This window comes from Mesoplodon mirus (genome assembly GCF_964341445.2).
Source record: "Mesoplodon mirus genome assembly, chromosome: 9".
In the NCBI taxonomy this organism is placed as follows: domain Eukaryota; kingdom Metazoa; phylum Chordata; class Mammalia; order Artiodactyla; family Ziphiidae; genus Mesoplodon; species Mesoplodon mirus.
Window position 1 is genome coordinate 22466601 of NC_138985.1, and position 18856 is coordinate 22485456.

The 18856-nt window shown below is 40.7% G+C and overlaps 1 protein-coding gene across 2 annotated transcripts in view; it reads left to right on the top strand.

Annotated features, from left to right (window-relative positions):
* LOC309810667 (B-cell receptor-associated protein 29) overlaps nt 1-14957 on the top strand; it is a 42153-nt gene extending 27196 nt beyond the window's left edge. For both annotated transcript variants that reach the window (XM_082632842.1, XM_082632843.1), the window contains exons 7-8: nt 8112-8212; nt 12482-14957. In XM_082632842.1, coding sequence (XP_082488968.1) covers nt 8112-8212; nt 12482-12517 — 137 coding nt within the window. In that variant the 3' untranslated portion in view covers nt 12518-14957. The remainder of the gene's footprint in view (nt 1-8111; nt 8213-12481) is intronic.
* The last annotated feature ends 3899 nt before the right edge of the window (nt 14958-18856 follow it).

Here is an 18856-nt window from a genome sequence, read left to right on the forward strand (position 1 = left end):
CACATAAGATTTATTCATGAAGGTTAAGTGACCTGCACTTTGATATTCTTGAAATGTATTAAGTCTGGCTTACCTCATTTTTTTAAATTTAATTTTATTTACTTTTTTATACAGCAGGTCCTTATTAGTCATCCATTTTATACACATCAGTGTATTCATTTCAATCCCAATCGCCCAATTCATCCCACCACCATCCCCCCCGCCGCGGCTTTCCCCCCTTGGTGTCCATACGTTTGTTCTCTACATCTGTGTCTCAATTTCTGCCCTGCTAACTGGTTCATCTGTACCGTTTTTCTGGGTTCCACCTATATGCGTTCATATACGATATTTGTTTTTCTCTTTCTGACTTACTTCACTCTGTATGACACTCTCTAGATCCATCCACGTCTCTACAGATGACCCAATTTCGTTCCTTTTTATGGCTGAGTACTATTCCATTGTATCTATGTACCACACCGTTTTTATCCATTTGTCTGTCGATGGGCATTTCGGTTGCCCCCATGACCTGGCTATCGTGAATAGTGAGGCTCCTGCTTCTTTACTAGAGTATCTGCTGGTCTTTCTCTACTACCTCACTCCCTACTCACTGACTTCTCTTAATATTACCACTGTGGTGGGGTTTTAACTACATAATATAATCATTTTAAAACATCCGAAGATTTTACACGAAAGAAAAATTTAATTAAGTTTTTTTTTTATTTAAAACAATGGAACTTAAGGGGTCATATTTGATAGGTTGTTACTAAGATAGGACTTATAACCTAATAAATTTTATTATATCTTGTCCTGTATATATGTGTTTTGTGGGGGGTTTTTCCCCACTGTACTTTTTTAAAATAAACTTTATGTTAGGACAGTTTATATTTATAGAAAACTAGGCAATATAGTACAGAGAATTATCATATACCCCACACTCGGTGTCTCCTATTATTCATGTCTTACATTAATATGGTTCATTTATACAATTAATGAACCAATATGGATATATTATTATTGACAAAGTCCGTAGTTTATTCAGATTTCCTTAGTTTTCACCTCACATCTTTTTTTCTGTTCTAGGATCTCATTCAGGATACCACATTACATTTAGCTTTATGTCTCCTTAGGCTCCTCTAGGCTATAATAATTTCTCAGACTTTCCTTATTTTTGAAGAGCTTGACAGTTTTGAGAAGTATTGGTTATTTTACAGAATGTTTCTCTGTCAGAAGCTGTCTGATATTTTTCATGGTCAGACTGGAGTTATGGGACTGGAGAGGAAAGTCACAGAGGGTAAAGTGCCATTTTCATCACGTTATTCCAGAAATACATACCAGCATGATTTATCACTGTTGATGTTGACCTTGATTGCCTGGCAGATGTTAGTGTTTGTCAGGTTTCTCTATGCAAAGTTACTTTCTTGCCCCTCTTCCCATAGTGTAGTCTTTGGAAGGAAGTCACTATTTGTAGCCCAAGCTTAAGAAGTGGGGGGGGTTATCCCCTACCTCCTTGAGGTGAGAGTATCTACATAAACTTTTGGAACTCTTCTGCACGGATATGTCTATTTACCCCTATTTACTTATTTATTTATTCATGGGTATTCATTTTATACTGTAGATTATAATTTAATACTCTTTTAATCTATACTCGTGCTTCTCTTCATAATCAAATGAATCTTTTGCCTTTTCCTAAAGATTCATCTGGGGAGGGATGAAGCATGACTATTGCTTCAGTTTTTTGAGGGCTTCTGGGAATAAACAAGGCTGTAAAAAAAAAAGAAAAAAATACTCTTTTATTTATTTTGTTGCTCAAGTCATTATTTTAGCATTAGCCATTGGGAGCTCCTTCAGTTGGCTCCTGTGTCTCTTTGACGTGTCCCCATCATTGTGGATTTTTTTTTTTTTTTTGGCTTTATCTTTTCTTGAGTACATCCTTCTGACTCTACAAGGTGCTCCAGGCTTATCTTGTATATATCCTGCCCCACAGAATCAGTGTTTTCTTTTTTTTTTTAAACTAAACTGGATTCTGTAATAGTATTTGTTTGCTTTTTGGTTTTAATTCTGAATTAGCATGAGATATTTGTAACGTGATTATATTTTTATCAAAATATCAAGAAAGGTCTATTTGCTTTGTGACTTTCCAGCTAGCCTGAATTTTTTTTCCATTAAAGATATAATTTGGTTTATTTGCAACCAAGATTCCCATCAAGTGACTAAAGTGGTACCTCATTGTTTACCTGACATTTGTCATATTTTCAAAAAATGAACTGGTTCCACACAAGTGAATTTTTCAGATGCTTAAAGCTTAGACTTTTCATTTGTCTGTTCTTTCCTTCCTTCAAGGAACATATTTTAGGCACCTACCATGTGCTAGGCACAGTGCTGGGTACCCAGAACAGAGAGACAAGACACAGCTTTGTTTCCTGAGTAGTCCACAGTCCGGTAGGGATATAGTTATACCTCAGCTTGATAAGTGCTATAATAAAATTAAGCTCAAGATGAAGTAGAAGCCAACAGAAAAGATCGAGGATAATTTCTTGACATTTCAAAGGATAAATATTAGCCAGATGAAATGGGAGAGATTGAGTCAGGCAGGGAGGTGAAAGGAGATGGGCAAGGATGTTTTAACAAAATGAGTAGCATGTAACTGAAGGAGTATGCCTTTTTGAGGTACTACAAGGTGTTCACTGTGGCTGGAGCATAAAATAAGTTGGAGGTAGTGGTGAGAGTTGAAAAGTAAGCCTAGGATCCATCATAAAGGGCCTCATGTGCCATGTTTATATGTTAACATTTTGGTGGGGGGAGCAGTGCTAGAGGGTTTTTAGGCAGAGGAGCACGCAATCACTTTGACATTACTGTGGACAATGAATTGGAGTAGCCAAGAAACAAGGTGAGGAATCCATTTCAGTAATCTAAACTAGAGGTGAGGACAGTGATAACAGAGACTGAGTGAAGTGGATGGATCGGAGAGATAAAAAGGAAGTAGAATCAACACACCTTATCAACATATGGATGTGAGGTTAAAAAAGAGTGGGTGATAATTGAAGTGATAAATAAAACAGACCTTACCTGCATGTACCTGACAATATAGGCCTGTACAGAAATAACCATAGTATAATTAAAACCACATTTATGTCCCTTACTGAACAGAAGTTTGTGTGTCTACTTTCCAAATATTTTGGAAGCATTACTGTAGCTTAACGGTCCAGTGATGGTCCCTGTAAAGGAACAGTACATGTGAGGATTAAGTACTGAAGAGCTCTGGTATGTCACACTCTCGAGTTCTCAAAAATAGAACCAAATGAACTGAAAAGAAATAATCACTAGATGTAGGGAAGTTTTTCAAATTAAAATTTGAAAAATTTCTTTCTCTGGCACAATCCTTATAGCTAGTGTACAGCAGCCAGCTTGAGCTGCCATGCCAATGTGTCTAAAAATTTTCTCTTACATTTCCTGGCAGAGCTTAGCTGATACTGTCTGTTATCCCGGGTAGAAAACATAGTGATACAATACATTTACACAGTGCATCGGTCTCACCAACTCCTCTTGCTGCTCAAATAGCTCCATAAACGTAAGTTTGGCACTTGGAAAACCACAAATATTTTTGGCCTGCTTACATGGCATTTTGCACAAACATTTTGGCTTACTACATGTCACTGTAACATTAATTGGGGTTATTCTTTATATTAATAAATGATTTTTGCCTCAAAAAGTTCCCAGTGAACATAAATGAATTGGCCAGTATTCTCATGAAATATCTCAACATTTCCATAACACTACTGGCAAATGATAGCAGCTCACTTTCGCAGATGAGAAAATTGAAATAGTGACTTAGATGTATCACCTCAAGCCTCCTTGTCCGATGTCTTCCATATATATGCTGTTTCCAAAATAACATGGTTCAAAATAAAACAAGCATATTCAAATGTCAGATAACAAGTTTATATAATCCCTTAGTCATGAAGGCAGTTCCAGAAGGAGGTAGAAAACAACCAAAACAGAATATTGTAATTTTTATAAAATGAGAGGTAGAGAAAGGACTAGGAAACAGTCCAAAAGGCTCCTAGACAGTAACATCCTCTCCTAATTAGAGTGAAATCAGTAAAATAGTAATCATTAGGTTTACTAATATCCACTGAAATACAAAATAAAATAAGAAACACCATTCACGCCTTGGCTTGATAAGTGCAAGAAAAACAGGATTTGCCTGCAGTTGTTTTGTTATAGCTTCGTACCATTCATGATGAGAAGAAACTTCTGGATAGACTGTACAAGTGGTTTTCTAGCTTCTTCTACAGATTTGTAGTTCCACTTGACTCATTCTTTCTCCTAACACATCATGAGAAAAATAGTATCTTTTAATAAGGAACTAATGAGTTGATATCTAAGTTGATATCTAAGATTAGTTCCTTTAATAAGGAACTAATGAGTTGATATCTAAGAATTTCCTACTTAATTTATTCATTTCAAAAATTTAAGTATAAATCATTTTTAACATTAAGACGAACTGTTCAATACAACCTCCTGACCAACATTTTTAAAACCACTGTTACAGGCTATTCAGACATTATTAAGTTGTAGAATCTTCTTCGCTTTCTTTTTCTTTCTTTCTTTCTTTCTTTCTTTATGGCTGCATTGGGTCTTTGTTGTTGCATGCGGGCTTTCTCTAGTTGTGGCGAGCGGGAGCTACTCTTCATTGCAGTGCGTGGGCTCCTCATTGCGGTGGCTTCTCTTGTTGCAGAGCACCGGCTCTAAGCGCGCGGGCTTCAGTAGTTGTGGCACGTGAGCTCAGTAGTTGTGGCTCACGGGATGTAGAGCACAGGCTCAGTAGTTGTGGCACACGGGCCTAGTTGCTCCGTGGCATGTGGGATCTTCCCGGACCAGGGATGGAAACTGTGTGCGTCCCCTCCATTGGCAGGCGGATTTTTAACCACTGTGCCTCCAGGGAAGTCCCTGCTTTTTATATACCAAAATCCAGGCTCGTAAACACTTTTAGTAAGGAAGGAACTGAAGATAACACCATGTTTTGTATTTTCAAGTATCATCTAGGGGGCTTCCCTGGTGGCACAGTGGTTAAGAATCTGCATGCCAATGCAAGGGACATGGGTTCGAGCCCTGGTCCAGGAAGATACCACATGCTGCGGAGCAACTAAGCCCCTGCACCACAACTATTGAGCCTGAGCTCTAGAGCCCACGAGCCACAACTACTGAGCCTGTGTGCCGCAACTACTGAAGCCCGTGCACCTAGAGCCCACGCTCCTCAACAAGAGAAGCCACCGCAATGAGAAGCCCGCACACTGCAACGAAGAGTAGCCCCCCGCTCGCCACAACTAGAGAAAGGCCACACACAGCAACGAAGACCCAACGCAACCAAAAATAAATTTATTAATTTAAAAAAAAATATCATCTAGGAAAGGCCTTATGCACAGATTGAAAATTAATGTGTAAATCTTTATATTGTGGGTGTGGTCCCTATGAAATCTAGCCAACTACCAAAAATCTCTCTTCCACGTCTAACCCATGCCCTTCTCTACTAAATGACACACAAAATTTGTCAAATTCAACTTTTAATACCTAGTTTAGATTTATGGATCTATAGAAGTAACGTGGAGGAAGTTATAAAGCTGCGCTGTCTATTATGGCTAGCCATTAGCTACATATGGCTATTTAAATCAAAATTTAAGGGACTTCCCTGGTGGCGCAGCTGCTACGAATCCACCTGCCAATGCAGGGGACGCGGGTTCCATCCCTCATCCGGGAAGATTCCACATGCCACGGAGCAGCTAAACCCATGTGCCACAACTACTGAAGCCTGCGCGCCTAGCGCCCGTGCTCTGCAACAAGAGAAGCCACCGCAGTGAGAAGCCCACGCACCACAGCGAAGAGTAGCCCCTGCTTGCCGCAACTAGAGAAAGCCGGCGCGCAGCAATGAAGACCCAACACAGCCAAAAATAATTAATTAAAAATAAATAAATCAGAATTTAAATTTAATGTAATTTAAAACTCAGTTCTTCAGTTGCACTAGCCACATTTAAAGTGTTCAGTAGCCACATGAAGCTAGTGGCTACCATATTGGACAGCACAGTTGTAGAACATTTATTGGACAATGCAGATGTAGAACAATGCAGAGAGTTTAATTTGACAAAATAGTCTAGAAAGTATTGATACAAAAGGCACTTCAGGGGCCTCCCTGGTGGCGCAGTGGTTGAGAGTCCGCCTGCCGATGCAGGGAACACGGGTTCGTGCCCCGGTCCGGGAGGATCCCACATGCCACGGAGCAGCTGGGCCCGTGAGCCATGGCCGCTGGGCCTGCGCATCCGGAGCCTGTGCTCCGCAACAGGAGAGGCCACGGCAGTGAGAGGCCCGCGTAATGCAAAAAAAAAAAAAAAAAAAAAAAAAAGGCACTTCAGTTGATAGTGACCTACATACTTATATATATAACATATGATGGCTTCTCAGGAGGGAAGGCAATCAAACTGTTTATAAACAGAACCTGTAATTTCATTTTGCCAAAAAACTGACTTAAGTTTTATAAATCCCACTTTCTTTCCTAAAATCCTACCCTAAAAAATTTACAAATGCAGAACTTGGTGAAGGCTACATGTGCAGAATTGTATGTAGAGCTAGCCCAGGATTCCCAGAATTTCTCCAGTCCATCTTACACTACTCTTCCCTTCTACACATGTGCTCATTAGCTTCTACACAATATGTTGACTTAAATGTTTATCATATATATTTTTTTTAACTTCTACCTAAATTGCTGACTTAGATTGTAGCTTTTTGGTAGACAAAGACTAATATGTAGCCATATTTGTGTATCATCTTGAGGTTAAAGTCTTTACGTGCCACTTATACACCCCATATTTTTCAACTTTGTATAAGAAAGTGATTGTCTTTGTTCTTAAGGAAATATTGTCACCCATCCCTTAGTAAAAATGATAAAGTATTTTTTCCACCCTCAGTTTTTTCAAAAACAGACCCTTCTGTTAAACTGTTCTATAATGCCTGAGTCGAGGTTGAGCCTGGGAGGTGTTAGGATAAGCCTGGAATATCTTGTGCCAGAAACTGTTGGGGGCATAGTCGAAGGACATAGATGCCAGCCTAAAGTTCCCACTGGCCAAATCTGGGAGGAATTAAGTATAGTAATGAATTATAAGTCATTGAAAAAATAGGAATGTATTAGTTCATACTGATGATGGATGGATGGATGGAGAAGAAAGGAAGGCTCTTCTTTATAGTACAATGCTGACTGATAAATTTGGATGGAATGATGAAGTTGGAAAATCACCATTCTGCAACCATCACAACAAAGATTGGTTTAGGCAAGAATGATCAGTAGATGCTAAATATAGGGGGGATGTTTTGACAAGGAACAGGATGTCTACATAGTCTTAATTGTCTTCTCACTGCTTCTTAGTTACAAGGAGGAAAATAACTATAATATGGAAAAACCAGTGAGAGGCAGATGGGCCTCTGGATGTGATACCTTGAGATACATTCAGCATCATTTATGTGTCATATTTGTAAGTGAGAGGCATAACCTGAATTTAATCATGAGAAGACAGACAAAATCAAAGTGGAAATCATTCTATTAAAAAAAAAGTGTCCTGCATTCTTAAAAATGTCAATGTCTTGAAAGATAGGGGAGAAGAAGGCAGGGGGAAGGCTGAGGAACTATTCCAGATTATTGAAAACTAAAGAGACATGACAACTTACTGTTAATCTTTGATATAGGACTGGATGCCTGGACTATAACTGAAAAAATGATAAAAAGGACATAAGTGGGACAGTTGCCAAGACTGGAATATGGATGGTAGATTAGATAAAGAGTATTGTATTGATGTTAAATTTCCTAAATTTGCTAGCTATATGATGAATATCTTTGTTCTTAGGAAGTACACAATGACGTACTTAAGGGTAGAGGAGGAGGATGTCTGTAACTTAGTCTCAAATGGTTCAAGAAAATGATTGTGCATGTGTGGAGATAGAGAATACAATTACAAATGTACCATATCGTCAACAGTTGGTGAATTTGAGTAAAGGCTACAAAGAAGTTCTCGAAGTGTTGCAAGTTTTCCATAAATTTGAAATTATTTCAAAATAAAAATTTTACAACTCTATTCAATGTTCTCTAGCCCTTTCTAAGGCACAAAATGACATGACGATGATGAAGATGCAATCAGAGAGACTTTCGAAAGAATATGACCGGCTCCTGAAAGAACACTCAGAACTTCAGGTGGGTGACATCCATTTTACGAGCCTCAGCTTTTTGAAATAGTAATTAATTACCTAAGTCAATTATTTGGGTTATTTGCCCTTCACAAGCCAAGAGGATGTATTGATAGTTAATCCTGACTTGGCAAAGTGATTAAATAAGCCAATTTTTACTTGAGGATTGGGATATTGCATGAAAATAATCATAACATAGAGAATTACTGACATGCTAACTTACAGCATTCTAGCTGGGGTAAAGTTGTAAGCAAAAGAATTGAGCCATAAAAGCAACAGCAGTGGAAGCCAGACTGGTTCTGGAAAAATTTAGTTTTGCCATGTAGAATGTTTGCCATATGCATGCCAAAATAAAGCCAAAAATTGAAGACCCACATTACACTACTCCTTCTATCCCACTGTTTGAAATATCTTAGGACAAAGCCTGAGGCATTCAAATATATGTTTTACCTCCAGAGTTGAGACGAAAGATGGAAATGGAGAAAACCTTTTTATCGTTGAAGTCACAAAGTCAGGGGCCATGGTTTTCTTTCTGTTCCCCTTCAGTCCAGCAAGAGTCAGTTCCCTCCCTTCACCCATGTTGGGTTTGTCTTCCCTTCCTTCTTGGGCTGCCAGCCCCTAGCCTGATTTGATTTCCCAGCCCACTTTGACCACATGTGGGGAGAATTCGGGCAAGAGACCATTCCAGAGGCAACCCTGGCCCTCCCAATTCCTCCCAAGGTGGAGGGTCTCTGCTCTTCTGCTTTCAGACTGGGTTTATCCTTAGAAATTGGCAGCATTTGTGGCCTTCAGTGAGGGCTTTTTAGCAATTACAGCTCTACAGTTATTTCACTGTATTAGAAGCCTCAGTACCAGGACTCATTTCCCTGCATGTCAGTGGTCATTGTATCTTCAGGATCCAGCACTGTGCCTGGCACAAGACGAACAAGCACGATATTCCTAGGCTTGGAGTCAGACAGGCCTGGAATAACTATAACTTTCTTATTAGCTTTGTGATCCCAAGTAGGTCATGTCACCCCTCTGGGGCTCACTTTTCTTCATCTGTAAAATCAGAACAGTAATAACACCTGGCTCACTGGCTTGTTGGGAGGATTAAATAAAATGTGTAGGGTGCTTAGCATTGTGCCTGGCTGATGGTAAACACCCAAGGAATGATAGCTGTTATCATAATTATCACTATTACCAGTATTAATTCCTCTGTAGAAATTTTACTGAAAGAATGACTTATTCTCATCCCGCCACTTTGGCCTTGATTAGAGCCAGTCAAGAGTTAAGCTGATGCACATTTTTAATCTGGTATTCCCAGCTGAGTTGCATGTCTAATTTAACTGGCCTACTTTGACAGTAGGGCGACCAGAGAAGGATAGATACCCTGTGTGCTCCAGACCCAGGACACCAAGAGCTCAGGTCTCATGCTCTGGAGTAGGTAGTTAGATTTTCAGCAGGACCACCCTTTCTCCATCTCTACAGCAGAGGTCCTGAAATTGCTGACTTCACCATGGCATGATGAGAATTATTCCATCGCATACTTAAAGATCCACCATGGAAAGTGAAGAAACATTTTAGAAGCCTCTCGCCTAGAAATAGAACTATTTTTCCCTCCCATTTGTGAGATCAGGGTGTAGTCAACAAGGATGAGCATCTACACCGGTGGTCTCTACCCAGGGTATCAGAAACATTTAGATCCCTGGATGGAGGAAGAAGCAGAGAATGTCCCATTGTGGTAACAGCCAATGATTCTGTTAATCCCTCAAGAATGTATGTGACAGTAAGATACCCTCAACCCATTTTCTTTCCCCAAAAAAAGCTTCAGTTTGCAGCTTAGGCATTCCTGATAAAAGATGTTCAAAAGTTTTTATGAGTAATCTCTTTCCAAGAAAGTAGTTTTTATACCTGTGTCTTTGAAAAAATGTCCTCATCCCAGATATGCCAGGTGCCAGGCTGAGAGTTGGGCCTTGGTGCATTTAAGCCTTGTATCCAGGTTTTTGAAATACTTAATGGATGACATTTACTGAGGGTGTGCTCTGGACCAAGCACTTAGCTGATGGCTTCATATATGTTATCTGCGTTCTCTCCTTCATAACCCATCAAATTATTGATAAAATACATATTTTAATACCCTGTTTTGTGAATGAGGGAAACAAGACCCAGAGATGTTAAATAATGTACCCAAAGTCACTGAACTGAAAAGTGATAGCATTCAAAGTTGGATTTAAAGTCAGGAAATCTTTCTTCAGAACTTCCATCATTAACCACTATGCTCCTTCACCTGTGCTGGTCATTGGACTGTGGGTTCTGGGGTCCGCTGTCTGGATTCTGGGCAGATTCAGCCAAAGGGAGGCACTGGTAGAAGACTGAAGGCTGGAGGAGGGGGAAAGCCAAGAAAGTCTCCTGTTCTCTCCGCTTAGGGTGGCATCTGCCACAGCAGCCTCATCTCTTTCCATGGTCCCAGTTCCCACTGGGCGTCTTCCACCTGGTGGGACCTCGTTCCTGGGATCCGTTAACACTGTCTCCTCCATTGCCCTCCAGCCCAAAGAATGGTTTTCTGCCGTTGCTGATACCTGAGGTGTCTTTTACCACCCTGTGTGGTGTGTCTACTCTCTCACCACCTATAAAACCAATTCCTTGTGATAAAGATCTGATGAAAAAAACTCTCAGCTCCATGGTTGACCAGTTCTGTAAACCTCGGGTGAATCATTTGACATTCATGCAGCTTGGCTTCTTCAGTACTTAGATGAGGATTATAATATTTCATGAGCATTAAATCAGATCCTGGGCAAGAAAGCACTTTAAATATATTTAAACAAGAAAAACTCTCTACAACTGTACAGTGCTACGAGTTATTTCTCGATTGGACACTTTTTTTCCCCATCCACCTACTTAACCCTCCATTGTCCAGTAGGAGAACCTGAATAAGATTCTGAAATATAAGTGTCATTGAATGAGAACCATTTTCTTAAAAGTGACTCTTACACTTTGATATTCACCTTCTGAACCCAGCTGAGAAGCAAAAGATTGCTGTAGACCATCTACAGTAAAAAGCTACACCAAATTGTCCTTCATGAATTTTACTTCAATTGTCAGAACAACCTCAATAATTGAATTATATCATAAAGTTCATTGGGAAACTTAACTTTTCCATTTTATATACTTGATTTACTTTAAATAAAATAATCATAAAATAAAGGACTGTTCAAACATTAAGGAAACAGGTGGAAGAGAGGAAAGCTTGTTTCTTTACTGTAAACAAATCCCACTTCACATCTCTTAAAATTGTTTGGATTTCCCCATGTGATGCCCTTCCTGTTATAGGCACTAAATAAATATTAGAAAATAATCCCTTGGAAATATGTAGTGTTTGCCTTTCCTTGTTTGCCCTGGCTCTCTTGTGGAAAAGAAAACCCAGAATGTACTCAGGATGATTGGCAGCACAAACCCATCAGCACTAGCCATTTTTAAAATTTCATTTTGGAAAATCACCCTTCACTTAAGGGACTTATCCAGAATAGCGATCCATTAAAGCTGTGCTTTTTATCTAAAGTGGTAAGATACATGTAAACACATAAAAGCGGTACCTTGTTAGTCATATACCTCCTCTAATGCTGTCTTCTGACTCGATTGCTTCAAGTTGATGTTACTGAAGTTGCTCTGAAAGCAGAAATGCTCAGCCCCAACGAGAGCTTGATAGCTTCCCGGGTGCAACAATAACCCCGGAACTCCATTGTTTGTGATATTTTTTCTCAGTGTAGATGTCTACCTTCTTCGTGCAAATGATCTCTATGGTTAACTTCTATCCCATTTTCCTCCAGTTTTAAATCATGTATTATAGTCGTCTTGAGATCAGCAAAGAGTATAATTTGAGAAGCCAGTTCTATTGGCAAATATCTGAAGAACAAAAAAAACAAGGCCACCCCATATGGGTTTTTTGGTTCTCTTCATTCTCTCTTTGCCAAAAATCTTCATTAAGTTTGCAAGAGGGAAATTTTAGAAATTTTGTTTTCCTTGTATAACCTGTGAAATGAAAGCAAAATAGATTAAAGCAAGGGAAAAGATGAACTTTTCAAGTGTTATTTTTTATCCCTCTAAGCACTTTTTCAAGTAAAACTACTCATTTTGTAGTTTTTTTAAATTTGAGACTTTCTCAATCTATGTTTTAATTTGATATTCTCATAATAACTATACACAGAAAAGAGGATTTTTTTAAAAGTCCTTGTCATACTTATGAATGTGTTTCTCACTTTTGCTATAACTACCTGTCACATTTTTTTTCTTGCAGGATCGTGCAGGGAAAGGCAATAAGAAAGGCCTGTGAACTTTATGAAAGAAGACTGTGATACACCACGTCAAGAGGATAAATTTGTTATCATGTTAGCCTCTAGAAAACTTAAAGTTCAGTTCAGAAAAACATACTGTCTATGACCAGCCAATATTTTTTTTAATGCCACACACATAGGCTATTGTCATAATGGCATTATCACAATATTTGATGATGTTTCAGCTATATTGTAAAGTCTGTATTCTAGCTCTCAAGTGAAATATAAGCATGTTAAACACCTTATCTAGATACTGGTAGTAACACTGGTGTATGGTGGCTGTTTACCAATAAAAGGAGAAATTCATTAGCCACTTACTTCCAAACTTAGATTTTTAAGTTGCATGAAACCATTAAATAGCCTTAAAAGCTTTGATGAATTTCCAGTAATAATACTACTCTTACTTAATCAGACGATGGTGTATTTGAAAATAGTATTCAGTATCAGCAAGTTTGTTCATAGGGAGATTAACTAAGGATAAATGATTAGAAGTAGCTACTATATTTATAGGGAAGAGTCAGAAAGAGCAAAAAATAAAAACAATGACCTTAAGTTTTATTTTTTTAAGCCTGATGGTACTGCAGTTGACTGTCATAAGACAACTATATTGATAATTGTATTTTCGTTACTGTGCTTCTGCACCTGTTGGGGATTATTTTTGTTGACATTTGTGTTACTAACACGTAACTAGTAAAGATTCTGCTTTTTTAAAGTTCATCTGGGAATGGAGTTTACATCTATTTGCATAACTGCCACAGCACTGAACTGAAATTATTTTACAGCAACGTGGAATTCTTGACTTGGAAATGTATAATGTATCCAAAAAGCAGTGTTTCCCATTGCTGCGAGAGTTGCTAATTATACAAATATTACCTCAAATATACACACAGTGGCGTCACAGTTTTGCCAAGATGTTTCTGTATTCTGCAAGCTAAATATTAAATACTGTTTTTCCATTCAAATATTCATTTAGTTTCCTTTAGGAGAGGATGATTGTATATTAATGCGATTTAGGTTGTTCCAGTGTTTAGACTTGAAAAACCATCTTCCTTGTCTCATAAAGACCTAAATATAAAAGAAAATGGAAAATAACTACTGGAGTTTTTACTTTTCTGGTATTTGTTTTATCCTTTGTTATTTATTAGCACCAACTTCATGCATATTTAATTTTTTTCACTGTAAAGTGGGTGAAGTGAGCAAGTACGTAAGAATTTTATTTCAGATAAAAGGAGTTACTGCTAGAAAACAGACATGTAGGAGACATTTAGCAGAGTAAGAAATGGGAGTTAGACCATATGGGCTGACAGCACCGTAAATAACAAGGCAAGGGAGCGCTGACAGAGGAGAGAACTGAACAAGTAGCAACTTAGAAATATCGAAGTGCGATCTGCCTGGTTAAGGATATAGATACTGTTTGTGATCCTGGCCTGGTGAACAGAAAGCAAGTCTAATGACAGAGTAACATACAGAAGGTAGAAAATACACAGCTTTAGAACTGGCAGAACCAAATTATAATCCTAGCTTCAGCACTAATTTAGCCATGGGATTTTGTACAAATTATTCAAACTTGCTAGATTTATATTTCCTCACCTCCGAAATGGGAATCATAATATTTAGGTCAGGGTTACTATATAAACTAAGATAACACAGTGATTTGCAAAGTTGTGCAGACTGTACAGCAAGGGGAAAGTCCAGGTGCTCTTTGAAGAGCAAAGGATTTGAAGGATTCCCAGAAGACACTTTAAAGTATACATTTAAGTATCCTTAGTCCTCAACCCTCTCAGTTGTCCCGGTCTGCAAACTGAGGCCTGAAAAGTGTATGCAGTTTTCCCAAGTTAACATGGATAGTTAGATCCAGGGCTAGGATTTGAGTCTAGAATTTAGGTGTCCTAGTTCCCCAGATACTACTCTAGTTTTTATACACAAATTAGCTATAATTTGCTTTAAAAAATATTGCCATGTACTAGCCAAGGTTTGGACTATGGAGTCTGGCTCCCATGTCGTGTATTTTACACTACACTGAAGGCCTCTCGAGCTCTGCTGCTTAGTTCTTATGACTCTCCTTGCCGGTGAGGGTGTTTAGCAAATCCTATTATTATAAATAAACACGTATTCCATGGATTTAGTTAGACTGCATATTAAGTTGTGTTCCTCCTGTCAGTAATGACTTCTTTTTTTTTTTTTTCCTTTGGCTGCATTGGGTCTTTGTTGCTGTGCACGGGCTTTCTCTTGTTGCGGCGAGCAGGGGCTACTCTTCGTTGCGGTGTGCAGGCTTTTCATCGTGGTGGATTCTTCTGTTGGTGGAGCATGGCCTCTAGGTGTGTGGGCTTCAGTAGTTGTGGCAGGCAGCTTCAGTAGTTGTGGCAGGTGGGCTCAGTAGTTGTGGCTCGCGTGCTCTAGAGCGCAGGCTCAGTAGTTGCGGCGCACGGGCTTAGTTGCTCTGCCGCATGTGGGATCTTCCCGGACCAGGGCTCGAACCCGTGTCCCCTGCATTGGCAGGTGGATTCTCAACTACTGCTCCAGGAGGGAAGTCCCAGTGAAGACTTCTTTATATCTTAGGCTGTATTATAGTTTCAAACACAGAAGTGTTATTCTTGCCCTTTGCTATAAGTTGCTTAAGAGTTTTGTCAGACTCTGTCCCTACTTGCAAATGTACCTTGAAGTTCCAGACTCCAGGAAGTTGCACTTAAGAAGTTCTAGCTGAGCATCTAGAATTTGGCGTTAGTCATCCTCATTGCTTGCCGCGCTCTGTCTTGGGCCCCAGTACTGGTAAGTAGATTACCTGGAACCCCAGTCTAGAGCCTTGAATTTAACTGCTTTCTATGGGGCTGTCCTGATGCCACCAACCTGCCTCGATCTCTAAAGACCCATGCTGTGGTCCCGGAGCTGTTCTGCTTGCCTGCTGAGACCTCACAGCCTCCTTGGACCTCAGAGCCACAGCCACATGGCTGCACCTGCTCCTGTCCTCCTGCCCCGCCTCTGGGGCTTGGTCTGGTTCTGCCTTCCCATCCCGTTGTCCGTTGCCTTCTCACCATCCCTCCCATCTACATCCCACCACAGCGGAACGGCCATGCCCGGCGCAACTGACAGGTGACACACCTTACGTTTGAGGGCCCACGATGCAGTGCGTAAATACAGCGGTCCTTTTATGCCTTGACTAATATCTAGAATGAGTTATTTGAAGGCCATGAAGCACTTTTGAATTTTTTTTATTCTTCCGCCTTCCTTTCCTAGAATTCTTGAAACACCACTAATCAAAATACCATTTTCTTTTTCTAGCTTTTCTTTCTCTAAATTTACCAAGTGGCATTTATTTCACAGTATTGCTTTCTACCTTGATCTCTAAACATATGACTTTGTCTTTCCTTGTATAGCCAAAAGTGATTCCCAACACTACAAAACTGAAAACAGCCGCCCAGAAGATGTCCATGTCCTGATGCCTGGAATCTGTGAATATTCTCCTCTGGCAAAAAAGTGAATATTACCTTATATGGCGAACCAAGTGATGAAGTTAAGGCTCTTGTAATGGGGAGGTTATCCTGAATGATCTGAGTGGGCCCTAAATGCCATCACAGGTCTCCTTAAAAGAAAGAGGCAGGGCTTCCCTGGTGGCGCAGTGGTTGAGAGTCCGCCTGCCGATGCAGGGGACGCGGGTTCGTGCCCCGGTCCGGGAAGATCCCACATGCCGTGGAGCGGCTGGGCCCGTGAGCCATGGCCGCTGAGCCTGCGCGTCCGGAGCCGGTGCTCCGCAACGGGAGAGGCCACGACAGTGAGAGAATACCACCCGGAAGAGGGGAAGGCGCTGTGACCACAGATGCAGAAAGCAGAGCGCTGCAGCCACCAGAGCTGGAAGCGGTAAGGGACGGGTTCTCCCTGGAGCCTCTCACAGGAGCCGGACCCTGCACACCCCAGCCAAACTGGTTTTGGCCTTCTGGCCTTCAGAACTGTGAGACAGGAAACTTGTTCCAAGCCACCAAGTGCGTGGTAATTTGTTACGGCAGCCACAGGAAACTAACGCAGGAACGTGCAGGACAAATCTGTAATGGGCTGGAGTGAATTTCACAGCGGGTAGAAAATAGACACTCGTTGACACCAGCTGGGCTTCCCCAAAGATAGCCTTAACCGTCTCCCCTCTTAATTCTCTTCCTCCTTCAATTTTATTTCTCTCCAGCCCCACTGCCACTGCCAAACCAAGCCATCATCCCTTCTCACCTGGACTGCGGTCACCACTCCCTGCCCGTCTCCTCCCTAGGTCCACACTCTCAGAAACCACAGCATTCCCTGCTTAAAGTCTAGCAGTTATTCCCAGTGCACCTCAGATGAGACCCCTGAGACCTCATCAGGCCCCTACCTCCTCTCCAGCCTCACCTCCGTCTACTTGCCCTGCCGACCACAGTGGCATTCAGAGTCCGCTTAGAACAAGCCAAGTTCTTTCCCCTCTCAGCGTTTTTACATACACAGTACCTCCTCCCAGCCCTATTTTGTTTACCCTATTTTATTTTTATCATATTTTATTTTCATACTTATCATTGTCTGAAGTGATCTCATTTATGGTTTGGTTTTGTCTCCTGCCTGGAGACTAACACAGTTCCTACACACAGTAGAACAGTATTTCTCAACAGGCAGTGGGGAAGATGACACTTAGCCATGTCCTAGAGGTGTTTTGGGTTGTCATAACTAAGGGACTGCTGCGGGTGGGTAGAGGCCAGGGATGCTGCTAAACTCACTCAATAATGCACAGGGTGGCCCGCCACAAGAAGGAGTTCTCTGACCCCAAATGTCAATACTGCCGAGGTTGAGATACCCTGCAGCGATGCTTATGGCGGAGGGTACTCGGAGTGCCCCAATACCAATCTTTGATGCACCTGTGGTGAGAGATACACCGATGTTTTTACACACAGCTGCCAAGCATAAGGACAGTATTTTCCAGTCTCGTTGTAGGTAGAAACAGGAAGGAATGTCACGTGGTGGCAGTTTCTTTTTTTCTTCCTTCTTCCATCCTGCTGCCTGAAACACAGGCTCTGCAACCTGAGATCCTGAGATTGAGGCCGTGCAAGCTAAAGCAACAAGACAGAAGGATGCTGTGTCCCTGCCACCATAGAGCACCCGCCTCTCCTGAATCGCTTCTCACCAAATAGTTCAGTAGATAAATGACAACAGATATGTTTAGTGCATTGTCTCTCTTAACAGCCTAGACATGGATAAAGAACCAAAAACATATTTGGCCTTCTAGCACAAAAACATCAACCTTTTTTCCTTTCTCTTTCCTACTCAAAGGGTTTCAACTTCCCTGCCGTTTTCATTAGGATCATGATTTTAAATTACATCCTCTACTTCCTCTGCCGTCCAGCTTATTATATTTAACTTAGCCATTAATAGTCCATCGACAGCGTTCAGTGTGCCCCCCCACAATGTGCATTTCACACGGGAAGAATTTACAAGGAAAGATCTCTGGTCTCTCCTTTGTCTTTACTGTGACTTTCGCCACAAGGAGAACAAAGCACACAAACACAGGCTCATTCGGTTACACCTTGTATACACACACACACACAACATAAGAGCTTGAGGTCTAATTGTGACAAAATTAGGAAAGACGTTCCTACAGGGTTTTGTTCTTGGTGGTCACCCCTTTTCCTAAATTTGGGCAAAGGACGTATTTGAAGTTTTGGCTTTGCCCCCTAAGCTAGATGCCTTCCTGGTCAGCCAAGTTTCTCCAGACTGTATTATCACTCCTTCAGAGATCTTTGTTCTCCCTGAAGCAACACTGTGGTAAAGAATTTCATTCTCATTCTTCCAAGGGCTGCCAATTTCCTGGAGCCCAAATGACTTCCCGCCACATCTCAGCCAAGGGCTTCCTGAAATAACCCTCCACGGGGGTTTACTTCCTGAAAAGTTTTTTTTAAGTTTGGTTTTTTCCTCTTGAAACAAGATTGACACACTAACGTAGAAAACATAAAAACCACAGAAAAAGAATACAGTTAGCAGTTTGGTTAATGCTCTTACACGTACAAATACTTATTATACACATAGGAATATTTACAAAAGTGAGATCATGCCATACATGCTATTCTGTGACCTGCTTTAATTCCCCGACATCAATAAAGATTTTTCTAGAATAGGACCTCCAACAGGTCATGTAAACATCACCCATCACCCGAGGGGTCAGGGTTTTTTCAAGGTACATATAGTCGTACCTATATGCCCCATTCACCACTAACTACACCATTGAGAATTACCCACCCAGGCAGCAGGACTGTGCCATAACCATCCAGTATGTGAGGACAGAAAAAGGGGATGAGAGCCACTGTCCTGTGACACACAATATGTGATTTAGCCCC